Raw genomic sequence first — 27,188 nt, 5'->3', positions numbered from 1 at the left:
TACAGTATTTATTTTCCTGCACAAGTGCCAAGCAAAACTCTTTGATATGAAAAAACACAAAGAATTTATTTTCTGGCTCAATTTCAACTTACTTTTACAAACATCCCTTAAGGTTAAGTTCTCTAATTTAAACCTTGCCCTAAAATCATGCATCAAATTCTTGCCTTGCAAACCAAACTCCACATAAACATTAAATGCCAACTAAATTAAGAAGAAAATATACCATTATAAATTCTTACAATTACTATTATATCTTCACATTCTTTAATTATTAAGGCCACCATATCTTTTAAATCCTTAAATATCACAGCAATTGACTTTGAAGGTCGCAGGAACATATGTAAAATTTAAAAAAATAGGATGATATATAAGCTCAAATTTTAAATTTAAATTTTTCATTTATACAAGTATAAATTAAACACTGACAAATAAACATAACCCATTTCTTCTCATAGTCGAAACCATGTACCTTGAAACTTCATGACACCTGTCTTTGCCCTTTGTTTCTTCTATTTCATGCTTCGACATCCCACGAAAACTCTAAAAAATGAGTAATGAGTTTACGTGAGAGTCAGGCGACACAGAACAATGAAATTGAAAACCGTGGGATCACATTACCTTGGTGATTGAGAGGAGAAATGGCAACACAGATGAAAGAAGAGCGATTCACCAATGATGCAGAGGAGAAATGAAAACTCACCAACGAGGCAGAGAGGAGAAGGCCACGAAGGCGACGCGGAGAGGAGAAGGCGATGCGTAGGAGGAAAGTCTGATCATGAATGAAATGGAACCCTAGACATTTCGCGTGACATAAAAATGCATGCGTGGGCAGGCACGGTTTTCAACAGTCAATCCCATACCAAGCAGTCCCCAGCCAAGTCTTCATCCGATTAATTGAGCCAACCACAAACATCAATTTATCTCAGTTGAAAATTTTGCGAGCCTTTCTCCCTCAAGTAATTCAGCCAACCGCCAGCATCAATTTATCTCACCTCAAAGCCTTGTAATCTCTCTGGTTAGAGTTTGATGTACATGGTCTCCTTCTCTAACTACATTACTATGAATATTTTATGTTATTGTCTTGCACCGTCAAAAAAGTTAAATTGAGTATGAATTGTAATTATCTTTAACTTTTCAAGTCTGATTAAATTTTGCATTTTTAGCAGTGCTTATTAATCATGCAATCTTGTTTCGTAGAAATGTGAAATAAGAGTTTCTTGGTAGCAGGATTTCCAAGATTTAACTTAAACCCCATCAAACAGCAAAAATAACATCTTTAAATCCTACATATTCTTAAATCCTATTTTTCCTACGTTTTGGCTTAAACCCAACATTTAATAAATCCCCTTGAAAAGTCCCAAAGCTTAATATATACAAACAGAACAACCGTTACAGCATTCTATGACTACAGCATACTCGGCAGAATTTGTCTGCTTGTCCCATTCAGGCTGGCTGCAGTATTTGACGGAGAAATCAAGTTGTTGGGTTTGGTTCTTGAGCTTACTTTCTGTGAGCATAAGTAAGAGAGTGACTGCAGCCATGAGACGAGCACTGGTTTCCTCGTAACATCATCCGATTCTGCTACTTGGACGTAGAGCTCGTCAAGCGTCGCGTTCTGTCCATCTTCTGGGAGTTGAAGGATGAACTCTGCTAATTGCTTGAGCAGGTAGGGCAAAACCTGCATTGGTAAAATATAACATTTTGTGAACAGCATAGTGAGTAAATGGAAATTAAGCAGTAGCTCAGTATTTTGAGTTACGGAAAGTTTGCATATGTAACTAATATGATCAGAACTAAAACACCAATAATATAACTAACAAAAAGACCAAGAATAAAAGAATTAAGGTGAGAGCAGCAAAATAAAAAACAAAAAAATATATATCTAACTTTATACTTGTAAAATGAGATATAGTCCCCCAAAAGTTTTCCATCACTTGGCACAATACAAGAAGGAATTTCATATACAATATGCACACAAGATTGAAATTTCATCAATCAAAAGCTCACAATAAATAACTTGCTTGAATTGTCTTGCTGGAAATCTGGTAAAAATAACAGAATGATGATTTTTTTTTACAATTATAGCTCCATCCATCAACGTATCATCAAGCATAATGCTTCCATTATATAACCCTCGGATTACAAAGCATCATTAAAAAAAGAGAGAGGAAGAACATCAAAAACTAGAGAGCAATTTTATACGGCTAGCAGGTGTAATTAGTCTCAAAATCTAAAGGAAAAAAAAATTGCTTCGAAATTTTAAATGCAAACTTGAACTGATGATGAAGAATTAGCAACCATTGTGGTAGTGGAAAGGATCTAAATAATTGGATGTATCGCTTGTGCCTGAACATCTAATATCCTCAAATCTAGATAATTCTTGAAGAAGTCAGAGTTGTACCCAAAAAACTAACAAAAAGAGTAAATATTAAGGGGATGCCTTCAAATGTTATATTCTATACATATCCACAATGCTGTAAGCTAAGTCACGCTGCCTTTTCCAACAGCGAAGAAGCATTTATTTCGACTAGAAATCTGGCCACAAAAGGCCTCAAAATATGACCAATAGCAGTATCTATTTACATAAGTTAGCCAAATAAATAACTCAAGTAAAAAGTGAATCAGTTGAAGAATTGTAAGCTAAGCTAATGAAAAGCTACCCAAATAGTTGGTTCCATGAATGCATCAAAATGGGAAGATCACTTAACATTAGTTTGGGGCAGCTACGACATTTTGTAAATGTAATTGTACAGTTATTATGGGCAAGTAATTTTTTTAAGGCTATTGTGGATGTTATAAATATTCTTTTTTAAAAACTCAAATAGCAATATTTCTACCACACTCTAGCAGATCTAGTTACAAAATGATAGATTCCCACCATAAAAATTTCAAAAAATAATAATAAAACAATATATTAAAGAGTGTGGTTGCCATACAAAAAGCGAAAACAACGAGAACACCGCCTTAAACATAGGCATTGGAGAGCCACTGATATAGTAGGAACATCTAGATAAGAGTTTTGGTATAGTCTGCATCTAAGGATAATCTATGATTGTACGAGGATCATTTAACCCAATTGAATAGTCATCAATGTAGGCATTTTTGAATGGCATCAACATTGAGCCAATCAAAGGAGAATTTATTTGCGATAGATAATGACAATAATCTAACAAGTTCAGAGATCTCATCCTTGGAAAAAAGGAGAGCAAGTTTGCCTTGTTAGAAAGATGATTACTTGTATTGTGGTTAAACTATACCTTGGTGAAAAGAAAAGTAAAATGAATGGAAAGAGAAATATGTAGTCCTGAATTTGACGATCCATCCATAACTTTAAAAAAGGAACAAAATCTGTAAGCAAAAAAGGCAGTGTTCAATGAAATGTAAGTAGTGAAATGATTATCTGAGACAATGGGAGCCATGAACATTGGATGCAAAGATAATGGCGAGTCATGATGGTAACCCTAAGAACATCCAAGGAGAGATGATAGTAAAGGAATTAGGATCGTGGAGACAAAGTTAACAAGTGCTACCTGATAACAGTGACGACACAAGTAGCAAAAATTGAGACTATAATATAAAGTTGCCCGGATTGAACGCCAACAATTAGAGAAAAAGCAAGATTACATGGCCACATTTCTAAATGGAAGCTAGCTACCATAGGTGAGCGAAGATAGCATAAGCACACTCCAAACACAAGTAGGTATGAAGCAAGACAAACCCAACACAAGTCTGCAGTGGGGAGAAGTGATGCAATGAGGTACAGTAGAGGAGGACGATCACAAGGGAACCCCCTTGTTTGTGGGCAAGAGTGAGGGTTTTATGCGGCATCCGCTATGAGTGACAAGAATTAAAATAACTTCAGAGTTTCATTCTATTCAAAGATTTGTATTGATTTCAAAAGAGAATTTATCTGTTAGTAGATAGGGTTGGCACAAAATCAACCAATTCCAACTCCATTAATTCTAAAAATTTAAGTATTGATTTCAAACTGAAATAGAACTCATCAATGAAGCTATCGCAAATAATATATCAGTGCTCACCAAAACAAAGCCTCAATTTGCACTAAAGGTCATCTGCATTAATATGTGAATTTCAAATAGCAACCATAAAGTCCTCAAGGACACCCATGAAGTGTGGTAAGAGAAAATGCAACTGCTTTTAACTTATCCAAAGCAGCAACTAGTGACAGTTCAAATCAAGTAACATATGGTGAAACATAGAGTTAGGGGTGTAAACGAACCGAACACGAACGAGCAGAGCTGGTGTTCGTGTTCGGTTCGTTTGAAATTTAGTTTGTTTGAAATAAGCTCGTGTTCGAAATTGTTCGTGAACTCACTATTCGTGTTCGTTTCTTAACGAACGAGCCGAACACGAGATGTTCGCGAACGACGAGCCAGTTTGACATCCCTAATATTAATATATATAAATAATATAGTATATTAATTATATAACTTATATGATATAAATATATAATATTTATATTAATATATTACTAATATAATATATTAATATATTATTAATATAGTATATTAATATATTATTATTAATAATTTATTATATATTATAATTTATAAAACTTAATTTTTTAAAATATCATAATTTTTTTATATATAATTATTTTAAATTATTTTATATTTCGAACAATAACGATTCAAACACGAACGAATACATCATTGTTCGTGTTTGGTTCATTTAACTAACCGAACAAAAAAAATGTGTTCATATTCGTCTCATTTACTTATCGAACGAATCGAACATGAACTCATTGACGAACAGAACACAAATTGTTCACGAACAACGAGCTTTTTGACAACCCTACATAGAGTCCTAAGAACAAGAAACTACAACTAAACAAGCAATTTGCCATAAGGAGCACTGCAAGTACCGAACATAAAACCGAAAGCAATATAGTGAACAAAAGTGCAAAAAAGAAAATCCATAATGTGAAGCTCCAAATAGTTTAAGAGTGAACAAAAGGAAATAATGGCTTGAACCAAAGAACTTAAATCTCGAGTAAACCAAAAATCAAACTAGTGAAAGCCTATCTTATGCCATATAAACCAACCTATCACTTGGAAATCATAGGCATTCATCCGAGGAATTTCCGTCAATGATTACCAAGTAAATGAAAATAAAATCAAGTTGTTCGAGTCATTTAATCAATCAACAATTTCTATGAATGTATGCATGTAGATCTCCATCAAGTGTGGTGCCATTTGATACAAAATATAGTTCACTAGTTTCATAGAGACTGAAATGTTCACATGTGTAAGCCCATGATAGTGAATTCATGAACTGATTTGACCTACTAACATATAGCCCTTTAAAACCCACATTTTATAAAAATAAAAAAAAAATGATAGAAAGCTATTTGAAAAAAAAATGCTGTTGACAAGCAACATCAAATTAGAATAAATGATCATGTAGTTTGCACAAACATTTGGCTATGAAAAGGATTATAAGAGTGTATAACATACAATGAAAAAAAATAAAAATAAATAATCTGCCAATACTCTCTCGAAAGTAGATCAAATTAGACTTATCATGATTGTGTTTCGCCTTGTGAATTAAACAGAAAGAGTCAAGATAGAGCAAGCTAAAGGAGCTTAGATAATATATTAACAAAACTAGATCAATCCATAATAAATAAAATGAGACCTGCCCAAAATTGTAACAATCAATACCCTTTTGTTGATCTATATACATATGAGTTGTACTTAATCTATGGCAAGAAAAAACGTAATGCATAATTCATCATCATTATTAGCCTTATGATCTTATCTCAACAATTTCTTCATTAGGACTTGTTGAAATCATAAAATGATAAAAACTAATATCATCAAAACCAATATCTCATACCAAATCATCAAAAGATTTTAGTCAGATTTGTACCTAAATCCCTTGAAAATAAACATGAAAGTTTCAGTCTAAAGTGATGTTTCTCCAAGGTATATTTCTTTTTACTCAGGGATGGGATATTAACAAATGAAAGAATCATTCTTACATTGAGCAAGAAGACTTTTATATTGTAGTATATTTTACTTATTTGGCCTAATATAAAAGAAACGAAATACTCGACCTTATACGTCATAACTCTATACCAATTAATGGGATGATTAAAAACTAATTAATAACCATTAATTTGATCGAAATTTAATAGGCATTAAATTTTAGATTTATCTTCATGGAATAATATCTCACAATAATCTGGTCCATCATTAATGTCAATTTATAAGCAAAACGATCTTTATCATAATTTTAATAACAAAACCCATTAGTGATCACCATATCGATATTATTAATGACATAGGTAAAATATAAAAGTATATCAAGAAAATTTTACATAATGTGTTCTTATATCATTCATATTTTCAATCTCAAAAGAGTTATGAACATTTTAAATACATTATGTAAAACGATATTAAAAGAATAAATTTTACGTCTAAATTTTACCAACTAAGAGAAAAACAACACTTAGTCTAATAAAAAAATATATCAATAATCAAACCTCTACTATATAAGCATTTCAATATAAATCACGTCCACACGAGACACATTCTCATGAGAAACTTTAGATGATAAATCTTTAGTAAGTAGTTCCGTAATAATGAGATTTTTATTAATACGTTCAATAGAAACCTAAAGACTATCAACTCTTTAATTTAATAATATGAAAGTGTATCTCCATGCTTTGATTTTTATAAACCCTTATATTTTTAATATCTAATTAGCCTTATTATCACAATTTATTATATATGCAATCAATGACTTTTCATATTTTCCCAGTTGAATAACAATCAAATGCTTAATGATACTTCAAAAAAATGAAAGGACTACATCACCGTTGTTCGTAGGTGTATGGATCTTGACAATGAGACTTGATATGAACATCCTTTAATCCTTACTATTGAAAGTATTATCAAACAAAAGGCTATTTTAATAAGTGAAAAAATTCTAACCACACGAGTCTTTTATTTCATTTGCCTTTATATTCCATTGAAATGAAAATAAAAGTGTGATTGTTGCGACATTTTCAGATCCAACAAAAAATGGCTACTATTTGGCTAAAAAAATTCTTAGCATTTTTCTCTTCATTCATTATACTTCTTAATCATAAAATTATGGTAAAAATGCTCTCATATTGCAAAGTTAACCCGTTCTTCAATAGTATTTTTATTAGTAAAGGAGATAGGATGTTCAGTAGTCTAGATTCTTTTAAATCAGCGCCTACGACATCATTTGACTTGTGCTCCAATGAGTCGACTACTAGCCCGCCAAAGTAATTTGAAGATTTATGTTAGGCGCAAAATTAGAAGGACCAATTTAGTCACTTGTCAGTTATTATTGTAGGGTAAAAACAGGGCTATGTTATGTTATATGTGATTGTTATCTTAAATCTTATGGCTAGGGTTGGAGAGATATCACATACCCCTCGAATTATAGGTGTTAGAGTTAGGGTTTGGGAGAGATTGCCTACCTCTCAAATTATAGGTGTTTATATTTTATGTATTTGAGCTATATTGTTTGGTGTTGGTGAAGAAAAATATTTTACTTTGCCCTAATTTTTGTGGAAGTTTTAATCAAATTACTATCAGAGATTTGATTTTGTGAAGGAACGACAACAACATGGGTCTCCTTCATGATTAAAAATAATGATACAAATTGCATTCCGAGGTAGGTAGGAAGCAAAGTGATCGTAATACAATTGTTTTTGTGACCGAAAATCATGTAGTTGGAGCTAGCAAAGAAGACCGTTGGGATCACAACATATTAGTGAAGCCTTTGTAACAGAATATCGACGTGTACATTGGAGCAATGTTAGGATCGGATGTGCCCTAGTCGCTAACAGTCGCGATTTGAGCCAAGTGGGAGCTGAAGGGATCGTGGCGTACAGGGACCCTTGCAATTCAGTTGTGATTTAAGCTAGCTAGAAAGCCAACAAGCTAACGACGGGATCACTTAAAGGAGTGAATCAAGCTATACAATCGTGATTCAAGCTAGCTGGGAAGCCAATGACGGGATTGCAGAGTACAAAATTTTCACCTTCATAATTCAAATTTATTTTAGGAGTAATGGCGGTGAAAAATGTAGATGCTTTGAAAAAAACATTTGTGGAAAATGTAAGTCAAATCTGATTTGGAATGGAGAAGCATTTCTCGTCTATGAAGGAGAGATTCGAGGGAACATTCATAACCCTGAAAGAAATGATGAAAAAGATCGTAGAGTTTTACACAAAATTGCCTTCGTCGGCCATGAGCTCGAAAAACGGCGAGCTACAACAATCAGAAGGATTAGGGTGACATCAGAGTAGGCTCGCTGCTTTAGGAAGATCTGGAGATGCGGGATCGAGTGAAGGAATCAGGATCGGACTCAAGCAACGTCACTTGAAAGGAATAAAACAACATCCAGACTGTTGGAAAGAACGAAAGGAGGGATCAAGCAAAGAGTCGAGCGGATTCGAGCGACAACACTTAGAAGGACTAGTGTGACATGATTAGAACAAAGGGAAGCAGCACAAGATCAAGCGAAGGAGTTGAAATCAGATTCGAGCGATAGTATCAAGAGGAAATTGCATGACACCTGAAGGGTTGGAACGAGCGACAGCAAGCGGAAAAGGACAGTGTGCTATTCAGCACTAAAGAAGATCGATTTGAAAGATTTCAGCCTGAAACAGGGAATCACGAGGGCTGGGACCTCAGCAGAGAGCTGCATCCAACAGCGCATGTATTTTGCTACGGCAATCTTTTAGACAGAAGGTGATTCAATAGTACATTAGGACAGGCACACTAATTATAGGGTGAGTCGGACTTATGGAAGAATGGAAGAGACACCTAATACGGAATTGGCAAAGATTCCAATACCAATGCAACCACTCCAATAATAATTGGCAGAATATTTCCATTGTCACCCGAATTGCCACCTCAGAAGAAACACGAGCATACAATTATCTTGAGATTTTTCCCATTAGTGTGAGCCCCTATCGTGACCCCCAAGTACAAAAAGACAAGATCTATAGATTGATCTGTAAGATGTTGAAGGTCGGGATCATACAACCTAGTATAAGTCCCTTCTTTAGCCCAGTCTTGCTAGAAAAGAAAAATGATAGGAGTTGACATTTCTGTGTGGATTATCGAGCAGTGAATAAAAAAATAATATATAACAATTTCCCCATCTTGGTGATTAATGGGCTACTGAACGAGTTGTTTGGGGTTGCAGTATCCTGCAAGTTTGACTTGAAGTTAAGGTATCAAAAGATTCAAATGTGGCCAAAGGATATGCACAAGACTGTATTTTAAATTCATGAGGCTCACTACAAATTTCTGCTTAAATGAAAAGGATTGTCGAATGTGGACACTGCGTGTGAGTCATGACTTAATCCAACAAGAGTTTCCTCTTTTACAACTTGAGGACAATGTGACTTTTTTGGAGGAAAGTAATATTAGATTAGCGCCTACAACATCATGAGTCTCGTGCCCCAGAAAGTTGACTTCAAGCCCGTCAAAATAGTTTGAAGACTTATGTTAGGCGTAAGACTAACAAGGACAATTTAGACATTTTTCAGTTATTATCATGGGGTATAAATCGGGTTAACATTTTTAGGGTATGTTATGTGTGATTTTTTTCTTAAATCTTAGGGTTAGAGTTTAGAAGAGATCGTTTGTCTCTCGAATTATAGTGTTAGAGTTTGAATTTGGGAGAGATCACTTACCTCTCGAATTGTAGATGTTTATCTTTTATTTTTTGGGGTTGTGTTGTTTTGTGTTGGTGAAGTAAAATATTTTATTTTGTCATAATTTTGTGAAAATTTCTATTAGAGTCATGCACTCAACAACAATGGTGATAAGATTTTTATATTTTTTATGGTGTCATTTGATGTGTTGTGTTATGTCTTATATTTTTTCAGTTATTTATGTCATTCTTATGCTTTTTCAGGGTATATTTGCAGTTTACATGTTGAAAATTAGAAGGGGAAGCACACGGGGAAAGTTCAAGCTAAAGTCTCTATCAACCGCTTTGGTGCCCAGTCTGAGCACCAAGAAGCTTAAATAATCTCCCTTACTATCAGGAAAGCAAGCAGCTGGAAAACCAATGCCCAACCCTAGCACCTAGGCGTCTGCCCCATTCTTTCATTTGGCTAGAAGAACAAAGCAGGCAAAATCCCAGCGCCTGCCCATAGCACCTAGGTGCTCCAACCATGCGTGAATGACGGAGAAATTGGAAAGACGGCACTCAACCCTGGCGTCTAGGCACCCCAGCTAGAAAACCCAGCCCCCAAGACTGGTGTTAGGATCCTGAAGAGGAACTTCCATCCCAAGATTAAGATCCTAGAAACTTAGTGCCACGGGCTGGCAACAAGGCACACCTTTGGGCGGTTAGCACGATTTTGATGTGTTTCTAAGATCCAAAGCTTAAATGCATTAACACCGAAGGAAAGATGGCTCCTCGTGCTTTATTTGCTATACTTAGACGCTGTGAGAGGGCAAGTAAAGATTTTAAGAGTACGTGTTATGTCTTAGAGTAATTAGTGAATGTGACAGGATCAACCCCATGCCTTTGTCTATCTTTAGGAGATAGGAACTGGAAGAAATTCAACCTACCACTATAATCCTTCAGTTAGTTAATCATTCTCTTACCTATCATTGGGGGTTATAGAAAATGTTCTTGTTAAGATAGATAAATTTTTCTTTCATGCTAATTTTATTGTCATAGATATAGAGGAAGATAAAGAGATCCCTATTATCTTAAGTAGGTCTTTGTTAACCACAAAAAAAGTCATGATAATGTTTAAAAATGAGAGCTTACAATGAAAATCAATGATCACGAATAATTTTTAAGGTATTAAAATCAATTAAGTTTCCCCAGAGTCCTAAAGATGATACTTGTTTTAGGTTAGAAGTGATGGGTGGGTTGATTAAAGGTTTATTTGGGGCAGTTGTAGCTTAACTGCCCCAAGATGCTGCTGCGGGGAAGCTGCTGCTCAGAAACTGGCTGACTGTTTGTTTAAGCTAAATGAAAACAATTGTGGCAGTTGTTTCTAGATAAATGACTATTCTGTCCTTGTTTAGTAATACTATTTATAATAAAACTGTCATAGTCATATATTTGATACTTCAAAAGCAAAAAAATTTACTTTAGAACAACACAAAAATTTAAATATACACCTCACTTAACAGCGAGAACTAAGAGCGCTAAAAAGTGTCAAAAACTATTAAAATTACAATTAATATAATGATTATATTGTTTTTAACATACAGACGGTGTACGTCCCGTGCTACACTGGCCTTCAGTGATTGCATTCATTCCTGATCACCGTCAGCAGTGAAATCTGTTGAACTGTCTGCCCACCGAAATAAATCACACTGCTCTGCGATGATCAGCGGACAGTTGTAGAACTGTCTCCCGTAGCTATGGGCCCGACGTGACTTTAATAGGGAAGTCTGTAGTCCACAGTGGCAGAGCAATCATCGGGATGTCTTTGAAATCCTTGAGCTAATCTTTCCTGAATGTTGTAAAAGACTGCATTAGTGAAGACCAAAATTCAATTTGCTAAAATAAATAATCAAAAAATTACACTTACAAATTGCGTAAATATTTCAAACCAACAGTATAAAATCTAAAGTACAAATGTCTTTGAAAAAAGAAAATATAGCACTGAATGCTCACCATCCATTATGAATGTTAACAATGTTCTAACAAAACAAATGAACTACAAATAGTATTGAATAAATTACAAATAATCCAATCAGTCTCCTAACGCATCAGTAATTTGCTCCATTAACTCCATTTCGCTTGCACCCTCCTCCTCTTTAGTACAGATAATGAAAGAATCACTCTGAACTCTGTGGCAGGGAATGCCAGAGGTGGTACTCAAATGTTTCTAGAGGTATATCCTCCTGATCCTTGTCGGACCTATGAAAGTCAATGTCGTTGTTAAACATAATTGTGCAGAATCATCGTGACAATCACAATTTGGACATGTTTGGGAAATGGGTAAGATGGAATATTGCAGAGTATAACTCATTTCTTCTTCCAAAAGCCGAAATTGCTCTTGATGACACCACTTAAGAACAAATGTCTTTTATTAAACAACTCTTTTTTGACACGTGTAACATTGTTAGCTCGCTTGAAATATAGTATGTGATATCTCATAGAAAGAAAGGGCTTAAGATACCCTCACTGCAACGGATATTCAGCATCCACCAAATAATATTTGTCTGAAATTTATTGCAAAACTAGTATGAATGTTAAAGTGAATTAACTGAGTATTTAGGGCGCGAGCAAGTCTTGAAGATGTGAGAAATGTAGTGGGTATTTCATGTTGCAGCTTTGAAAATTTTACTGTCGTGCGCACTACTCTCCCAACCGAGCATGACGAAAGTCAAACACACGTTGAAGTCGCAAATAATCATGACATTCTGCGTAGGTTCACCGCATCGTCCGATGAATGCGACCTCATTATTTGGCACTCGTGCATCAATATGGGTTTCATTAATTGCTCTGACACAATCCTACTCAAATAAGAATGAGTTATTAATGTACGGCTTCTATATTAAAAATTGACAGCATTGAATTAGAAATGTTACTTTAAAGAACGACAATTAACATGCATCACGTGAAATCTCCGTAGGAGTCCGTTCGTACGTTGAATTCATTGGTTTTATGACTTACGTAGAAAGGTGCACAAATGCATTCAAACCCACAGAGAAGTATCTACTAATCATCTCAAAAGAGTGTTGAAATCGTTCCAGTCGTTCTCGATGACCCATGAAGTCCATGGAATCTAGTAAGTTCGGTCAAATGATATCATTAAATATTTCATATCTCATGCGAAACATGTTGAATTTCGTTGGGTGTCCAACAAGCAATTCCCCGACTCATTTGTCCCCAAATATATGATGATGTCAAGCATGAAGAGCAATCAATGTACGTGTTGTAATATTCGTGGAAGCAAGTAAATTGTTGCAGCTCTCCTTTGCGGTCTTTCTCTGGCTTAATCCATTTAGGTGTATATCGTACTAGCTGAGACAAAATAATTAATAAATTACGAACAAACCATGTCCCAATCAGTTGTGATATCTGAATAATGAGGATTTAAGAATATTATTCACCAAAGTACTAAGCAGTTCAAAGAACCAGATCATAACATAACATAATAAAAAAATAAATGTGTCCCAAAGAATAGCAAATAATAAAAAGTATCTCAAATTTCCATCCGATCAAAAAAATGTAGATACACCACCCTTTTTTCTAGGGAATTCTTTATGAAGAATCTCTACGAGTGGGATTTTCAAGCATCTCTACCGCAAATAATTATAGAGGTCAATCCTAACAAAATTTCTTATCTGCATTTAAAATTTGCACCACCTTTTCGATGGAATGTTCTAGTATTGTATGCGGTTCAGAGTAGGAAGAAAATATTAGTTGTGAAATCTGATTTCTGACATGAGCAACTCCATCTTTCTTTTTATAGTCTACCCGCAGACGCTTAGAACAACAGGTGGACTAGACTTCATGGAGGTCCGAGTTGGGTACTCTGGTTGAATCATCTGATAGGTCGGCTACCAAGTTCTCTAGAGTGCCACAAAACCCTGTTTCACTTGGTGCACATTTATATTGTCTGTAGCAATGAAACCCCCAAATATCCGATCCAACTTCTCTTCCAACTCAGGCTCAAGCCCACAAAGTTTAAATTTCTTCGCAGCGCGCACCACCTACAAGATCATAACATACACTTTATTTATTAAATAAAAATGAAATCGATTGAATTAGAGAAGATGAAAAAAAAATTCTTATCGCAAATTTTTCTATTTACCATTCCTCCGGAGCATCAATGATTCGCTTCACCGGATCCCAACCCAAGCACATTGATATCGGTTCAATTTCTTCCAAATTTTTCAATCATTCTTGAGTTGATCTCATTTGTTCTTCATACTCTCTGTCTGTACTCTCCTTGAATTTTTTTTATAATATTTTGTCACCCATCCTCGTTGAAATATGTAGTTGGTCTATTTCTCATGTCAATTTCAATGAGACAAAGCTCACAGAAGATTGTTTTGGTTACTTTGTCACGCAATACGGCACACCAGTCTCTTTGGCCTTAACTATTTTATTACTATGATAACAAAAAACAAACATACATAAATAAGAGCATGCTGAAGCAATCCAACTGTATATGTCTCATGGAAGTTGTATGAGCAATGAATTACAATAGCTATGCATAATATTTTACCACAGAATTTTTCTGGGGCTATCTGATGCAATGATTCACTTCAGATAATGTGTGTGATTGGAAAAATATTTTTTCTTAGCATAAAATTTGAAATTGGTGTGCATGATCACGCTCAGACAATCCACAACTACTTATGTTACTAGCAGTGAACATAAAAAATGATGACACAGATGATATGTTCTCCTTTCTCAAAATATTTTCTCATTATATGCCCCAACGGGTATCAGTAACTCTGCATAATTTTATGTCACAGCAATTCTAAGCAAAAGTTTTGAAAAATAGATACTCATGAGCATGATTAGACAGACCACAGATACATATGTTTTCTAGCAGTGAGCATAAAAATGATAGCAAACAGTCAGTTGCCCTTTCTTACAATATTTTCTCATTTGCATGCTCAAACAGTTCACAATTACAAATGTTTCCTAGCAATAAGCATAAAACATAGCAAAGATAGTTTGTTGCTCATTCTTACAATATTTTCTCATTAAATGCTCCAAAGGATATCAGTAGTTATGCATTATATGATGTTATTGCTATATTATTGTAGTCTTAATGTGGTATTATTGGGGTGTTATCGTGATGTTATTTTACCACTAAAATAACACCTCAATAATGTCGCAATAACACCACTCAAACAGATCAAAACTACATATGTTTCATAGTAGTAAGCATAAAAATGATGGCAAAGATGATCTGTTGTCCATTCTTATAATATTTTCTCATTATATGCCCCAAGAGGTACCTATTATATGTGATCACAATAATTTTCTGATGTTATCTACTTCACTGCTCACTTCAGATTGTGTGTGTGATTGAAAATATATTTTTCTAAGCCTAACATTTGCAATTTGGATTGCATGAGCATGCACAAACAGACCACATCTACATATGTTTTCTAGCAGTGAGCATAAAAATGATGACAAAATGATTTGTTGTAATTTCTTATAATATTTTCTCATGATATGCCCCAAGGGGTATCAGTACCTATGCATAATATGTCGTCACAGTAATTTTTTAAAGTGGTTTACTTTACTGCCTCATTTCAGAATGTGTGTTTAAAAAATATGTTTTTTTAAACCTAACATTTGCAATTTGATTTGCATAAGCATGCACAAACAGACCATAGCTACATATGTTTCTTTACAGTTAGCAAAAAAATGATGGCAAAGATTGTACAATATTTTCTCATTATATGCTCAAAGGGGTATCAGTACCTACGCATAATATGTCATCACAATAATTTTCTGAGACTCTATTTCACTGTCCTACTTCAGAGTGTAAGTGAAAAATAAGCTTTTTTAAGCATAAAATTTGTAATTCGGTTTGCATGAGCATGCTCAAACAATCCACAGCTACATATATTTCCTAGCAGTGAGCATAAAAATGATGACAAAGATAATTTTATCCTTCTTACAATATTTTCTCATTATATACCCCAAGGGGTATCAGTAGTTATACATAATATATCATCACGGTAATTTTCTGAGGCGATTTATTTCACTGTCTCACTTCAGAGAGTGTGTGTGATTGAGAAATATATTTTTCTAAGCATAACATTTGCAATTCGGTTTGCATGACCATGCTCAAACAGACTACAGTTACATATGTTTCCTAGCTGTGAGCACAAAAATGATGACAAAGATAATCTGTTGCCCTTTCTTACAAAATTTTCTCATTATATATCCCAAGAGGTGTTAGAAGTTATGCATAATATGTCGTCATAGTAATTTTTTGAGGTTATCTATTTCACTACCTCACTTTAGAGTGTGTGTGCATAAATGAAAAATATGCTAAACGATGATACCGGAAATATGAACAAAAAATTTGTTATACGGTGTGAATCCACGAGAAATGAATATTTCTCAAAGAGAATATTGAGAAATGTAATATTGGAAGAAGATGGTGTCCAGAACGACGGGTTAGAGCAGAGAAAGCAGAAGCTACGCGGAAAGATAAGGGTAGAATACGAACGTGAGGTGGAATCCCGGGCAAGCCCGTAAAATATCGGAGAAGAAACGCGGGTCGCGGTTCGAACTCTTGGCCCGTGTTTTGCTAAACGTCGTGGATGTTGCGAGCAAAACACCACCCCAGACGACGTAGACTAACAACCACAAGCCGCTCCGCGTGAAAACCGCTACCCCAAACGAGCCTTAATAGACAATTTAGATATTATGAAATTGGACCCAGTAGAGCAAGACTTGATTGAGGGTAATAGTAAAAATCCTAAGGAAGAATCTGCTCTATTAGTAGAAGCAATCCCAAGAATAATTAGGGATAGATTTGAGATTCTAGACATCAGCAAATGTTAAGTATTTAGTTCTTTATGTAGCTGTAGCTCCTAAGCTAGAACTTAAAGTTTTCCTTGGGCACTTAAAGTGTGTATTTTAAGAGAAAATTCAAATTTGCTTATTATTATATCAAGTGTTTTTAGTGAATTACAAGAGATAGTTAATGAGAGTTTTTTGGACTTTTAGGCAAGCCTTTGAGTGGAGTATATCATATGTAAAAATAAATCGCCCTTATGCATGCACAAAATATTAATGGAGGAAGATCATCAGTAATGAAAGATGTTATAAAGATTCTAAGTGATTAGATGCATGAAGTATCTATCATATTTATGATAGTGTATAAGTTAGCCCAATACATCGTGTGCCCAAGAAGGAATGGGTGACAGTAGTGAAGAATGAAATAAAAAACTTATACCCAACATGAGTGTCACTGGTTGGAGGATCTGTATTGACTATAGAAAATTAAACAAAGCGACTAGAAATAATCACTTTCCATTGACTTTTCTTGATCAAATGTTTGATAAATTGATAGGATACCCTTAATTCTGCTTCTTAAATAGTTATTCTGATTATAATCAAATTCTTATAGCTACAAAAGATCGAAAAAGATTACTTTTATTATTATCTACAAAGCATGTCTTTAGAAGGATGCCATTTAGATTTTGCAATGCCCCTGCCACTTTTTAGAGATGCATGATGTCTATATTCTTGAATTTGATAGAGATGGGGAGTAAGGATTTCATGGATGACTTTTCTATATCGACAAATCCTTCGACTCATGGCTTGAGCATCTTGCAAAAATTTTATAAAGATGTGCAGAGATAAATTTAGTATTGATAAATTTAGTATTAAATTGCAAAAAAATATCAGTTCATGGTGACTGAAAGAGATATTTTTAGGATATAAGGTGTCTAAGAAATGAATGGAAGTAGATCAGACCAAGATTTTGGATGTATAAAAACTACGCATACCCACTTTTGTTAAAGAGATTAGGAGTTTTTAGGGTGTGCTAGACTTTATCGCAGATACATTTAGAACTCTAAAATTTCTAAATTACATTATCATTTATTAAAGGAAGTGTCCATTCTCTATGATAGTATCTAGCAACCATTTCTTAAAAAATAAATTAATCATAGTGCCCGTGAGAGATGCACCCAATTGGAATTATCTTTTTGAGCTTATATGTAATGTTAGTGATTATGTTGTAAGAGTTGTGTTATGCCAAAAGAAGGATAAATTTTTTCATTTAATATATTATAGAGTAAGACTATTACTAAGACCCAAGTTAACCATACTAACAATGAGAAAGAGTTGTTGGTTATAATATATTATTTGAAAAATTTAGATCATACATGATAGGTACCAAAGTCAAGGTTTACACTAACCACTCGGTTATTAAATATATTGTAACTAAGAAGGATGTCAAACCGCGATTGATCAATTTGATACTTTTATTATAGGAAGTTGATATTATGATAATGGATATGAAGGATAAAAGAGAATCCGGAATTTGATAACTTATCGAGAATTGAGCAGGAGAATTCCAAGAATTTATTAGATGATATTTATGAGAATTTTCCTCATAACAATTTCTTTCAATCATTGAACAAAATATTCATTGGTATGCTTATACGGTTAGTTACAGTAATAGTGGAATTATTCATTTTTGATATATCGCACACCAAATGAAGAAATTTATTTTTGATGTCAAATTTTATTTTTGGAATGAACTCTTTCTTTTTAGAAAATGCAAAAATCAAAATATAAGATGTGTTCCTTAAAAAGAGGTAGAAAAAATCGTTAGATCTTGCGATAATTCTGAATTTTGAGGGTATTTTGGAAGTTTTAGATCTTGTAATTAAGATTTTATCGGTCGACCCTATGTGAGGATATTGATAAATATATTAAGAAATACGATAAGTGTCAAAGAGTATACAATATTCCAAAAAGAAATGAAATTTCCTTAAACTATATTTTCGACGTATTTGATATTTAAGGATTAGATTTTATGGAACCATTTGTACAATTACTAGAAAATCATTATATATATTGATTGTAGTAAACTATGTATCGAGGTATATAGAGGCACTCGTTTTATGTGGCAGTGATTCACTAGGTGTTCAAAAATTCTAAAGAATAAAAATGTTTAGCAAATTTAGAATACCTCGAGTTATTATTAGTGATGGAAAAATCACTTTTGTAATAAAAGAATTGGGGCATGAATTGTGATGGGATTAATCGCAGAATTTCTACTACGTATCACCCTCGAACTAGTGGTTTAGCAGAAATTTCTACTAGAGAGATTAAAAGTATTGTAAAGAAAACTATTAACCTTAAATGAGTGGTCTCTTAGGCTAGATAATACATTGTGGGCCTATATGATTGCCTATAAAACACCTATAAGTATATCTCCATATAGGATGATTTTTTTGAAAATTTTGTCATTTATTAGTAGAATTAGAGCAAAAAACTTAATGAGCAGTTACGTAATTCAATTATAATCTGAAAGATTCGGCAGAAAAAATGTTGTTAAGTATAGGTTTGCATTAGTTCTACATCACAAAAAGTTTTTCTTTGGTTTGCTTGTCTAACATTCAAAACCTTTACATTATTCTTCTTTTGTCACTGCTTTATCTAAGAAGTTAGACACTCTTAGTGATGATGTCGCTATTATTAGTGGTGATAGCATGATATGGGTCAAATATTAAATTTTTATGTTGATCAGCATCAATGTCAATACCACTATAAAGTGCAGGCCAATGAGGCTTTAACGGGGATGATCTAGCATGACTAGATGCACAAGGGGAGCAATGACAATCATCTTCCTGACATGCCATCTTTTCGATTCTATGGAAATAACTTAGAGCCTATTGAAAAAGATGAGGTGAAAGATGATGACGAAGATGACAATGAGGGCAGAGGCACCTGATTCTTTGGATATTCTGCCCATCCATTCTCCTCTGTATTTTTAGTATACTTCTTTCCCAGCTAATCTATCACTTTCTTAGAATTGTTTTAGTTATACGTTCATCTCAGCTCATTTTCATCATCTCTTTATAAGTTTCTCAGTATGATTCTTCATGTTACATGCTACAGATCTCTATCTTCCAATATTTATCATGTCACAATATGTATGTTCATCCTATCTTTTTTTGGTAGCCTTGACACATATATCTATATGTCATGTCTTAATGCCCAAGGTTATATTCATACTTCATAATATCCTCTTTCCCCTTTCCCTTTATCTCTTTGGCTCCCAATGGCACTCTACTAACCCCCATTATATATCATCAACATTAAACTATTAAAATAGCATTTGATGTACAATTTTAAAAACTTAAAATTAAACCAAAATAAGTAAATTCTCCAATATAGCCACTTTACGGCACACGCATAATCACCCCACTCATGAACCATAAACAATCACGGAAAAGCTGCGAAATTGGACCTGCTGGTACTCATAACATAAGATTGCTGGATATAGGATACAAAAAATCTATGCAGAATCGCAAATGAAACTGTGAAGGATGGTCCAAAACTGAATCATAGCAACAAAAATTGGGAACTAAATCAAAACCGAAAAGCTAGTGACAAAAGGAGATATAGGACCAGGGAAGAAAAAGGAGTTCTAAGTCAAAATGGCAAACTAAATAAAAATTGAAATATGATATACCATCACAAGTACATAACTAGTGTCATAGCCTGTTCCATCACATAAGCAAGACCACTTAACTTGGTCTACTCAGATCTGATAGAAATTAGAAAGACCATTCAAGGCACTGAAAAGTCTAAAAACGAATTCCCAAATAAAAATATTTATGTAAAAGGAATTAGAAGCAAACAGCAGCCGGAAAGTGAAGGCAGAAAAGAAAGTTGAACCCATAATTTTACCTGTATATCAACAAGGTAGATCAGTCTCATAAGCAAATCCAAAACCTTTTTACATGTTTCTGCGCTTCCATCCCAAGTCTTCCACATATCCGCATCTTTACTGGTAGCTTTATTGCAAAGATCCCTAGCTTTTTCAGTAAGGCAGTTGATGCAGTAAAAAATCGCTGGACTTCCAGCAGGAAGTTGCCGAACTAAAGCTGCAACTCCAGAAGCTAAACCTTCGAAAGGAGTAATGCCGGGATAAACCTTTAAGAAAAAAAGCAACAAAATTCCATAGTTCTATATAATATAATGTAACATAGTTCACAATGGTTTGGTTATCCAATCTACCTCTAAAGATCTCTGAATGTAATAAAAAACAAGCTTTTCCTTTAAATCCACTCTCTCGTCTTTGTCAGTGTCTTTTCCAGAAGACATGAAAGCAGCAAATACAGAATGTGAAGCTCTAGCCACTTTCTCATTAGGATGTTGAAGATATCTACAGAATTTTAAGGAAGATTATGAATCAACTGCTAGTAGCTTAGTTGATAAGCCTACTGCAAGCTTTGCTTAAAGAAAGAACCAAAATCAAAGGAATGGTACTTCTGGTAAATTGCCATATGTGACACGTGGCGGTGGAAGGGAACCAATAGGAGAATGAAATGGATAAGTATTGTGAAATAGCATCTTTCCCAAAAAGCCAAATGATTTCTAAATCACATCTAGAAGATTGTTAATGATATTGCAAGAACAACTGGATTTGATAACTAAAGGATACAGGAACATAGTGGGTGCTATCAGCTCTCCAAACAACGAAGCCGGAATGAAACTGATGCAGGTTGGTATGACACGCAGGTAAAACAACATTCTGGCAGTCTGCACCTCATCTTCGGACCAAACATATCTTGTCCCCTCCAAAGCAAATAAACCTTTCAGATGATAAGAAGGGCATATACATGTATGTTATTTAATAGCTATTGAAAAAAGGGGCATTTACATACATAGCAAACGATTCTTATGTATTTACATATCTTACACCTAAGCTTTCATATTTACACAACACTCAAATTTATAGTATCACATCAGAATAGCACTATTACCATTTTTTAAAAGTGAAATCTATCTTTTGATGCATAGGCTTAAAACACCAAAGTGCTACAAATGTAAGTATGAAAGTTTAGGTGTGAGATATGTATATACATAAGAATTGTGTGCTACACATTTAAATTTCTCTAAAAGAAAAAATGTATGCATAATGCCTGCGTGAGATAAGACAAATTAAACAATTTCTAAAAATTATAGTAGGAGTTGAATCTAAAATGTAGAAAAATAGAAACCTTGCTTATCTGTTAGCTCGGAGTATGAAGGAATAGACTCAACAAATGAGGCACAAAGTAAAGAATTTTCCTGCATGGTCAAGACAGCCCGTCGAACAGCATCTGTATACTCTGGCAACCTAACACGCCTCATATATTCTATGCAAGAAAATGCAATTAAAATCCGAACAGAAGCTTCGGATTGGATCCCATTTGATGATTTGGGATTCAACTTCTGGCTGGCAACTTCTGCAGCATAGACAACAATCATAAGAAATGCAGCTTCAGCAACTTTCTCGAGATATCCAAGCAACTGATCATGCCTTCCCCGATGCACTAGTACAACATAACGAAGGTTTGAGTAAAACTCCAGCGCGTACTTCCACATATAATTTTCAACAATCCCCTTGTGCTCTTCATCAGCAGAAGCATACTGATTGCAGAAGATGCTGGTAATTACACCTGCTTCCTTGAAAGCAGCACTATCCAAATGTCCTTTCACCTTCTCTAGAACAAAATCCACTGATGTTCCTTCCTGAATTTCAACCGCCATACTGCAGAAACTTCCAAGCGGGAAGATTTCTTTCAACAATGCTTTGCAGATAGCCAGAAGAATTGGAGCGCTGAAGGAAACAGGACCAGCTCGAGCCAGTCCAATAGAAATGCATTGAAGAAGATGGCTGCTCTCTAAAGAGCCATCCAAATTAGAAACCACAAGCTTAGCAATAGAGCTAATAGAACCTTCCACCGACCTTTTCATATCGGGACTCAATCTAATCCTATTGGTCCCCGGAACCAATCGGAAAGCCCTCAAACAACCAGCAGAAGCCATGGAAACGGCAAGCGGAGCATAGCCTTTCGCCTCCCAATTCGCAGCAGAAAGCTCTCCACAAACAACCTCAACCTTCCCCAAAGTTCTCAAATAAATAAAATTCGTCACCAACCACTCCAATAAACTAAGGAGCATCAGTCCGCAGTAGACTGAAGCGGGAGGTGAGCCTCTTTTCCAAATTTTAAGCAAGAAGGAAAATATTTTACTGAAGTAGGGTTCGTCCGAGCGAGAAAGAGCGTACCCGATGCCAGCCAAAAAATCGGCAACCGCTTCTTCTTCTAACTGCACCGACTCCAATATCCGGTAGAGGATGTCAAGGCAATCCCTTCTGTTTGAGACCTCGAGGGCAGGGTTGACGATAAGGGCGCCGAGAAAAAGAACAGACATCTCGGGGCATTGTGGCCGAAATGAAAATATGTGGGAGATTTTGGCGGCGGCAGAGTTGACGAGCGATGGGGAAGCGCGGGGAGTTTTGCGGAGCCAGCAGTAGAGGAGACGGAGTATAAAGGAGAGGGAATTCGGAGGAAGTGGTGGGTCAAAGGAGAGAAGGGATAGGAGAAGCTTAGCTTGGGGGTCTGCGATTTGCAGAGAAGAGCGTGCGGCGTCGAGGGTTTGAAGGGCAGCAACGAGGCGATTGGAGTCGGAAGAAAGGAGAGAAGTGTCACGAAGATCAGACCAGGCTTGGAGGATGGATCGGGCAGAGACTGCGGTGACCGGCGGCGGAAAAGTGTCTCTTTTTTTGGCGGCGCTGCCCAGCCAGTCTTCGAGGAAAAGGACTCGTGTTTGGGTGTTAGCCTGCATGAGAGTAAGGAGAGGGGATAAAAGGAATGCGATGCGATGAAGGGGCGATCAAAAAGATGACATTTATGCTACCGCTCGGTTGAGTTGCTGTGTTTCTTGTAGCTGAATCAGATGACGCCCAGTAACCTTTTAATCAAAATATTTCTTAATAAAATTGAGCTTAAGAAATCCAAGCGCACGGATGTCTAGGGCTGTCATAAAGGTTTGTTGTTCACGAGCAGCTCATGTTCGACTTGATAAATGAGTCGAATACGAATAACACGAATAAATATTTGTTCGTGATATTCGGCTCATTTTGATATATATATATATATATATATATATTTGATGAGTCTTATTTTTAAAAGTTTTAATTGACTACAAGGCTACAAAGATTTATAATCAATTAAACGTATTAATTAAGAAAATATAATAAAAAATATTAAATTAGATTCAAATGATGTTTTAAATCTTACCCCAATCCTTAAGATCTTATGGCTACGTGCTTAGGGTTGTCAAAACAACTCTTTGTTCGTGAACGGCTCATGTTTGACTCGCTAAGCAATTGATCCGATCACAAACACACTTTTTGAGCTCTAAATATAAACGAGTCAAACACGAGCTCATTTACACCCCTGCTGGTGCCATAACTCATAAGGGACTCTATCTAGGCTTTAAAGAATATCATGCAAGTAAAGAATTACTCTGGCGACAGCAAAATACAACTGAGTCGGCTCCAATAATATGAACTGCCCAAGTGAAGACTAGATACAGCAACAGGTAAATGAACTGTTTTAAAGAGATCTAGCTAAATATATATATATATATATATATTTAGGCACATCATATGATAAAATATCTAACTCGATTGAGTTTAAAGAAAAATCATGATATCATTAAAGCCTAACAATATCATCATAAAAAGAACTAATAGCTGCCAAAAAAGAGCCCAACCAACAGTTTGAAGCCACCAAGTGTGTATGTGCTTAACAAAAACAACTAAACCAAAAAAGGTAAAATAATACCAGCAAACAGTAAGAAAAATTCACATGCCAACTGAGAAATAAGAATGTGGTATCTGGATAATATAGTAGCACAATATAGCAAACGAAGAAGAGAAGAGCTACATAGAAGCACCAGTAAGCACAAATTGAAACCCATTCAAATCAATAAACCAAAAAGTAAGCGTTGGCGGGGGATTTTTTATTCTAGTGTGTATCCACCATATATATTGAAAAACTTTTTTAAATAATCGGATATTGCATTTGAAAAATAATATATTGATGCGCCAAAATTTCACGCGGAGTAAGTCGGGTGTACAAAGCAAGTGCACGGTATGTGATTTAAGAGTCTTTGTATCTATCCCACGATGAAAGTGTAGCAATTATTTTTGCAGAAAATCTCTAACCTGCCAATTTAGTTAACCTAGCTTGGCAAGATTTTCTCTAATTTCTCACGGAGTAAGTCGGGTGTACAACGCAATTGCACGTGTCAAGTAGTATGTGATTTAAGAGTCTGTGTATTTATCCCACGATGAAAGTGTAACAATTATTTTTACAGAAAATCTCTAACCTGCCAATTTAGTTAACCTAGCTTGGCAAGATTGCAAAGATGGTTTAAGTCATAAGATTCTAGCAAAAATAGAGTGAATGGTAGACAACATAAAACAGAAACAGCGGAAAGATTTTTTGTGCTCCTTCAAGTTTGATAAAGCTCGTGCCTCTGTGATTCAGGGGATTGTGATAATCGTTATTTTCTTAAATGTATTCCTGTGTGATTGTTGTGAGCTGGAGATAAAAGTGTTTCTTGTGTCTATGTATAGGTTAAAAGAGGCATAGAATCCATGAAGTTGATGTTTTCTCAATCCTCGTAGCATTCCGCATAATTATTCTAATCCCCTGTATTGATTACAAAATTTCGTTGGAATATGTCTATCATCTCGAAATTATGTGGTTAACCCTCGTTTTCACTACGCAAAAGTTAGAGGTTGTAGCTTCACAAATTTAACATTTTACTTGGCCGGACTATGAGTAAATTAAGTTCAGAGGTTAACCAACAACATAATCTATGAAAACACGAGAAAAATGCTAACAAAAAAATATTATGGAAAAATCACAATTAAATTCACAACTCCTACATCACAAAGACATGAAAAAAGAATTTTGCTATGAATCTATATATATATATATACACACACACACATATACATAAATACTCTGGATATTGATATTTTCAGATGATAAAAATGGTCTCGCCCAAAAATAAGGGGGGCAACTGATTCGCCACCAATAAATTTTCATCATCCAACACGAATCTTGAGGCATGACACAAATTTCGAGAAGATATTTTAAGTAGGAAACATTCAAATCTTGATAAAAAGTCATTCAGAGCTCCGATTTCAGCAAACTTATAGTCAAACTGACCGGCTGATGAGACAGACCTAATGATATGAAAACTAACCCAATCCGAGTCAAATCAAACCCATATCAAATCATTGAATCACCCTTAAATAATTTCCGGACACATTTAGAAGATCAAAGGGTTGTCGAATATGATAATTTTACACTCGAATTGAGCGGCTTGATAAGATGAATCCAACGAGCCCAATATCACTCAATTCTGACATCATTAAGGCACTCAAATTTCCAGTAAATGTCATATGATCGAGGAAAGCTCTCCAGATCGTCTGATCAAAATGATTCATATTCCTGCATTAATTACACCCATAATACTATAAATAGAGCCTCGTCCCTCTCATGAGGGGGGATAAAGTTTGGAGAGAGAGACTAAGATCTTGAGGAGAAGTTGCAGTTCAACATCACCATCAATCATCGTCGAACACCGCCGACCTCCGTCATCGACCACCGCCGATCGCAGTCGACCATCACTGACTGCCGAAGACCATCGCCGATCACTGTTGACCTTCGCCAACAGTCAACAATCACCACCAACCAGACGCTGTCAGTTAATGTTGTAATCTGAAAAATATAGTTATCATTTCCCGTCTGTGGGATAAGGGATTTTTGTAATAATCAATCAAAAGTGGATTTTCACAACATGGTTTTCCCTTACGAGATTTCCGCGTAAGAACTTATGGAGTTATCACCACTTGTTTCTTTTTCATCTGTGTGTGTGCTGAACTTTTGTACAACTCTAAGATGATAGTCTGTTACTTTGCCGCCGTGAATTTTCTAGCACACATCAATGATCAAGATGTTTTTAGGACTTAAAGAAAAATCCATGGGATCCTGAGTTGATTTGAGTGGCTCAGGACATGTCTTATTCATAGATGTTGAATCCTCACAAAAGTGAGGTCAACCAGGTTAAGGAGAAATTTTTATTCCCATTTGACATCATGTAGGGGAACACCTAGAAACACCATAGAAGCATGATACCTAAATCAAAGAAGCATGAGTCTTTCGCCTCTGTAGAACATTTCTGAATTCATGTTTCTCGTGTTTATAGATCATGCTTTTTTTCTTTTTTGATTTGCTTATAATTGCAGATTTCAAACTTTGCAATTACGATTACATCAAACTAGGTTTAGAAAGTTAGTAAACTAGAGATTCACCTTTTGAAATAAGCCATAGAACTTTTCTTGTGGGATCAATATTCTGACTCATTAATCTGCATATTACTTTACATATATACTTATGTGATTGTTCACTTGCCTCACCAAAAATTTTCGGTCATTGATCAACTTGGTCAAACTTGGAGAATCATAATTTAAACTATAAAAACCTATGCCAAAATGAATCCATAGATTTCATGAGTTTATCCAAGTTAAACTTGGCCAAGCACATATATATATATATATATATATATATATATATATATTTATTTAATTTAGAGATATATATAAAATTGAA

At 35.0% G+C, this 27,188-nt stretch overlaps 1 protein-coding gene across 1 annotated transcript; it reads right to left on the bottom strand.

The window, feature by feature from the left end:
- Positions 1 to 1,238: 1,238 nt before the first annotated feature.
- On the bottom strand, positions 1,239 to 23,424 carry LOC110037559. Its single transcript, XM_020742233.1, has 5 exons — positions 21,729 to 23,424; positions 21,170 to 21,320; positions 20,743 to 20,890; positions 20,413 to 20,658; positions 1,239 to 1,678 (listed from the first exon to the last, which is right to left on the bottom strand). The coding sequence occupies exons 1-5, from the start codon at positions 23,338 to 23,340 to the stop codon at positions 1,406 to 1,408; spliced, it is 2,430 nt and encodes an 809-aa protein (XP_020597892.1). The 5' UTR covers positions 23,341 to 23,424; the 3' UTR covers positions 1,239 to 1,405.
- Positions 23,425 to 27,188: the final 3,764 nt, after the last annotated feature.

This window comes from Phalaenopsis equestris, unplaced genomic scaffold, assembly GCF_001263595.1.
Source record: "Phalaenopsis equestris unplaced genomic scaffold, ASM126359v1 Scaffold221112, whole genome shotgun sequence".
Taxonomy (NCBI): Eukaryota; Viridiplantae; Streptophyta; class Magnoliopsida; order Asparagales; family Orchidaceae; genus Phalaenopsis; species Phalaenopsis equestris.
Note: the sequence above shows the minus strand (reverse complement) of the source record. Positions and strands in the feature narration are given on the sequence as shown.

Excerpts from the sequence above, each read along its gene's own strand:
- LOC110037559 (XM_020742233.1), bottom strand. The coding sequence starts at position 23,340 with ATGCAGGCTAACACCCAAACACGAGTCCTTTTCCTCGAAGACTGGCTG. Across the intron at positions 20,659-20,742 it reads ACATTCAGAGATCTTTAGAG|GTTTATCCCGGCATTACTCC; the intron begins GTAGATTGGATA and ends TTTTTCTTAAAG. Across the intron at positions 1,679-20,412 it reads TCTACCTTGTTGATATACAG|GTTTTGCCCTACCTGCTCAA; the intron begins GTAAAATTATGG and ends TTACCAATGCAG.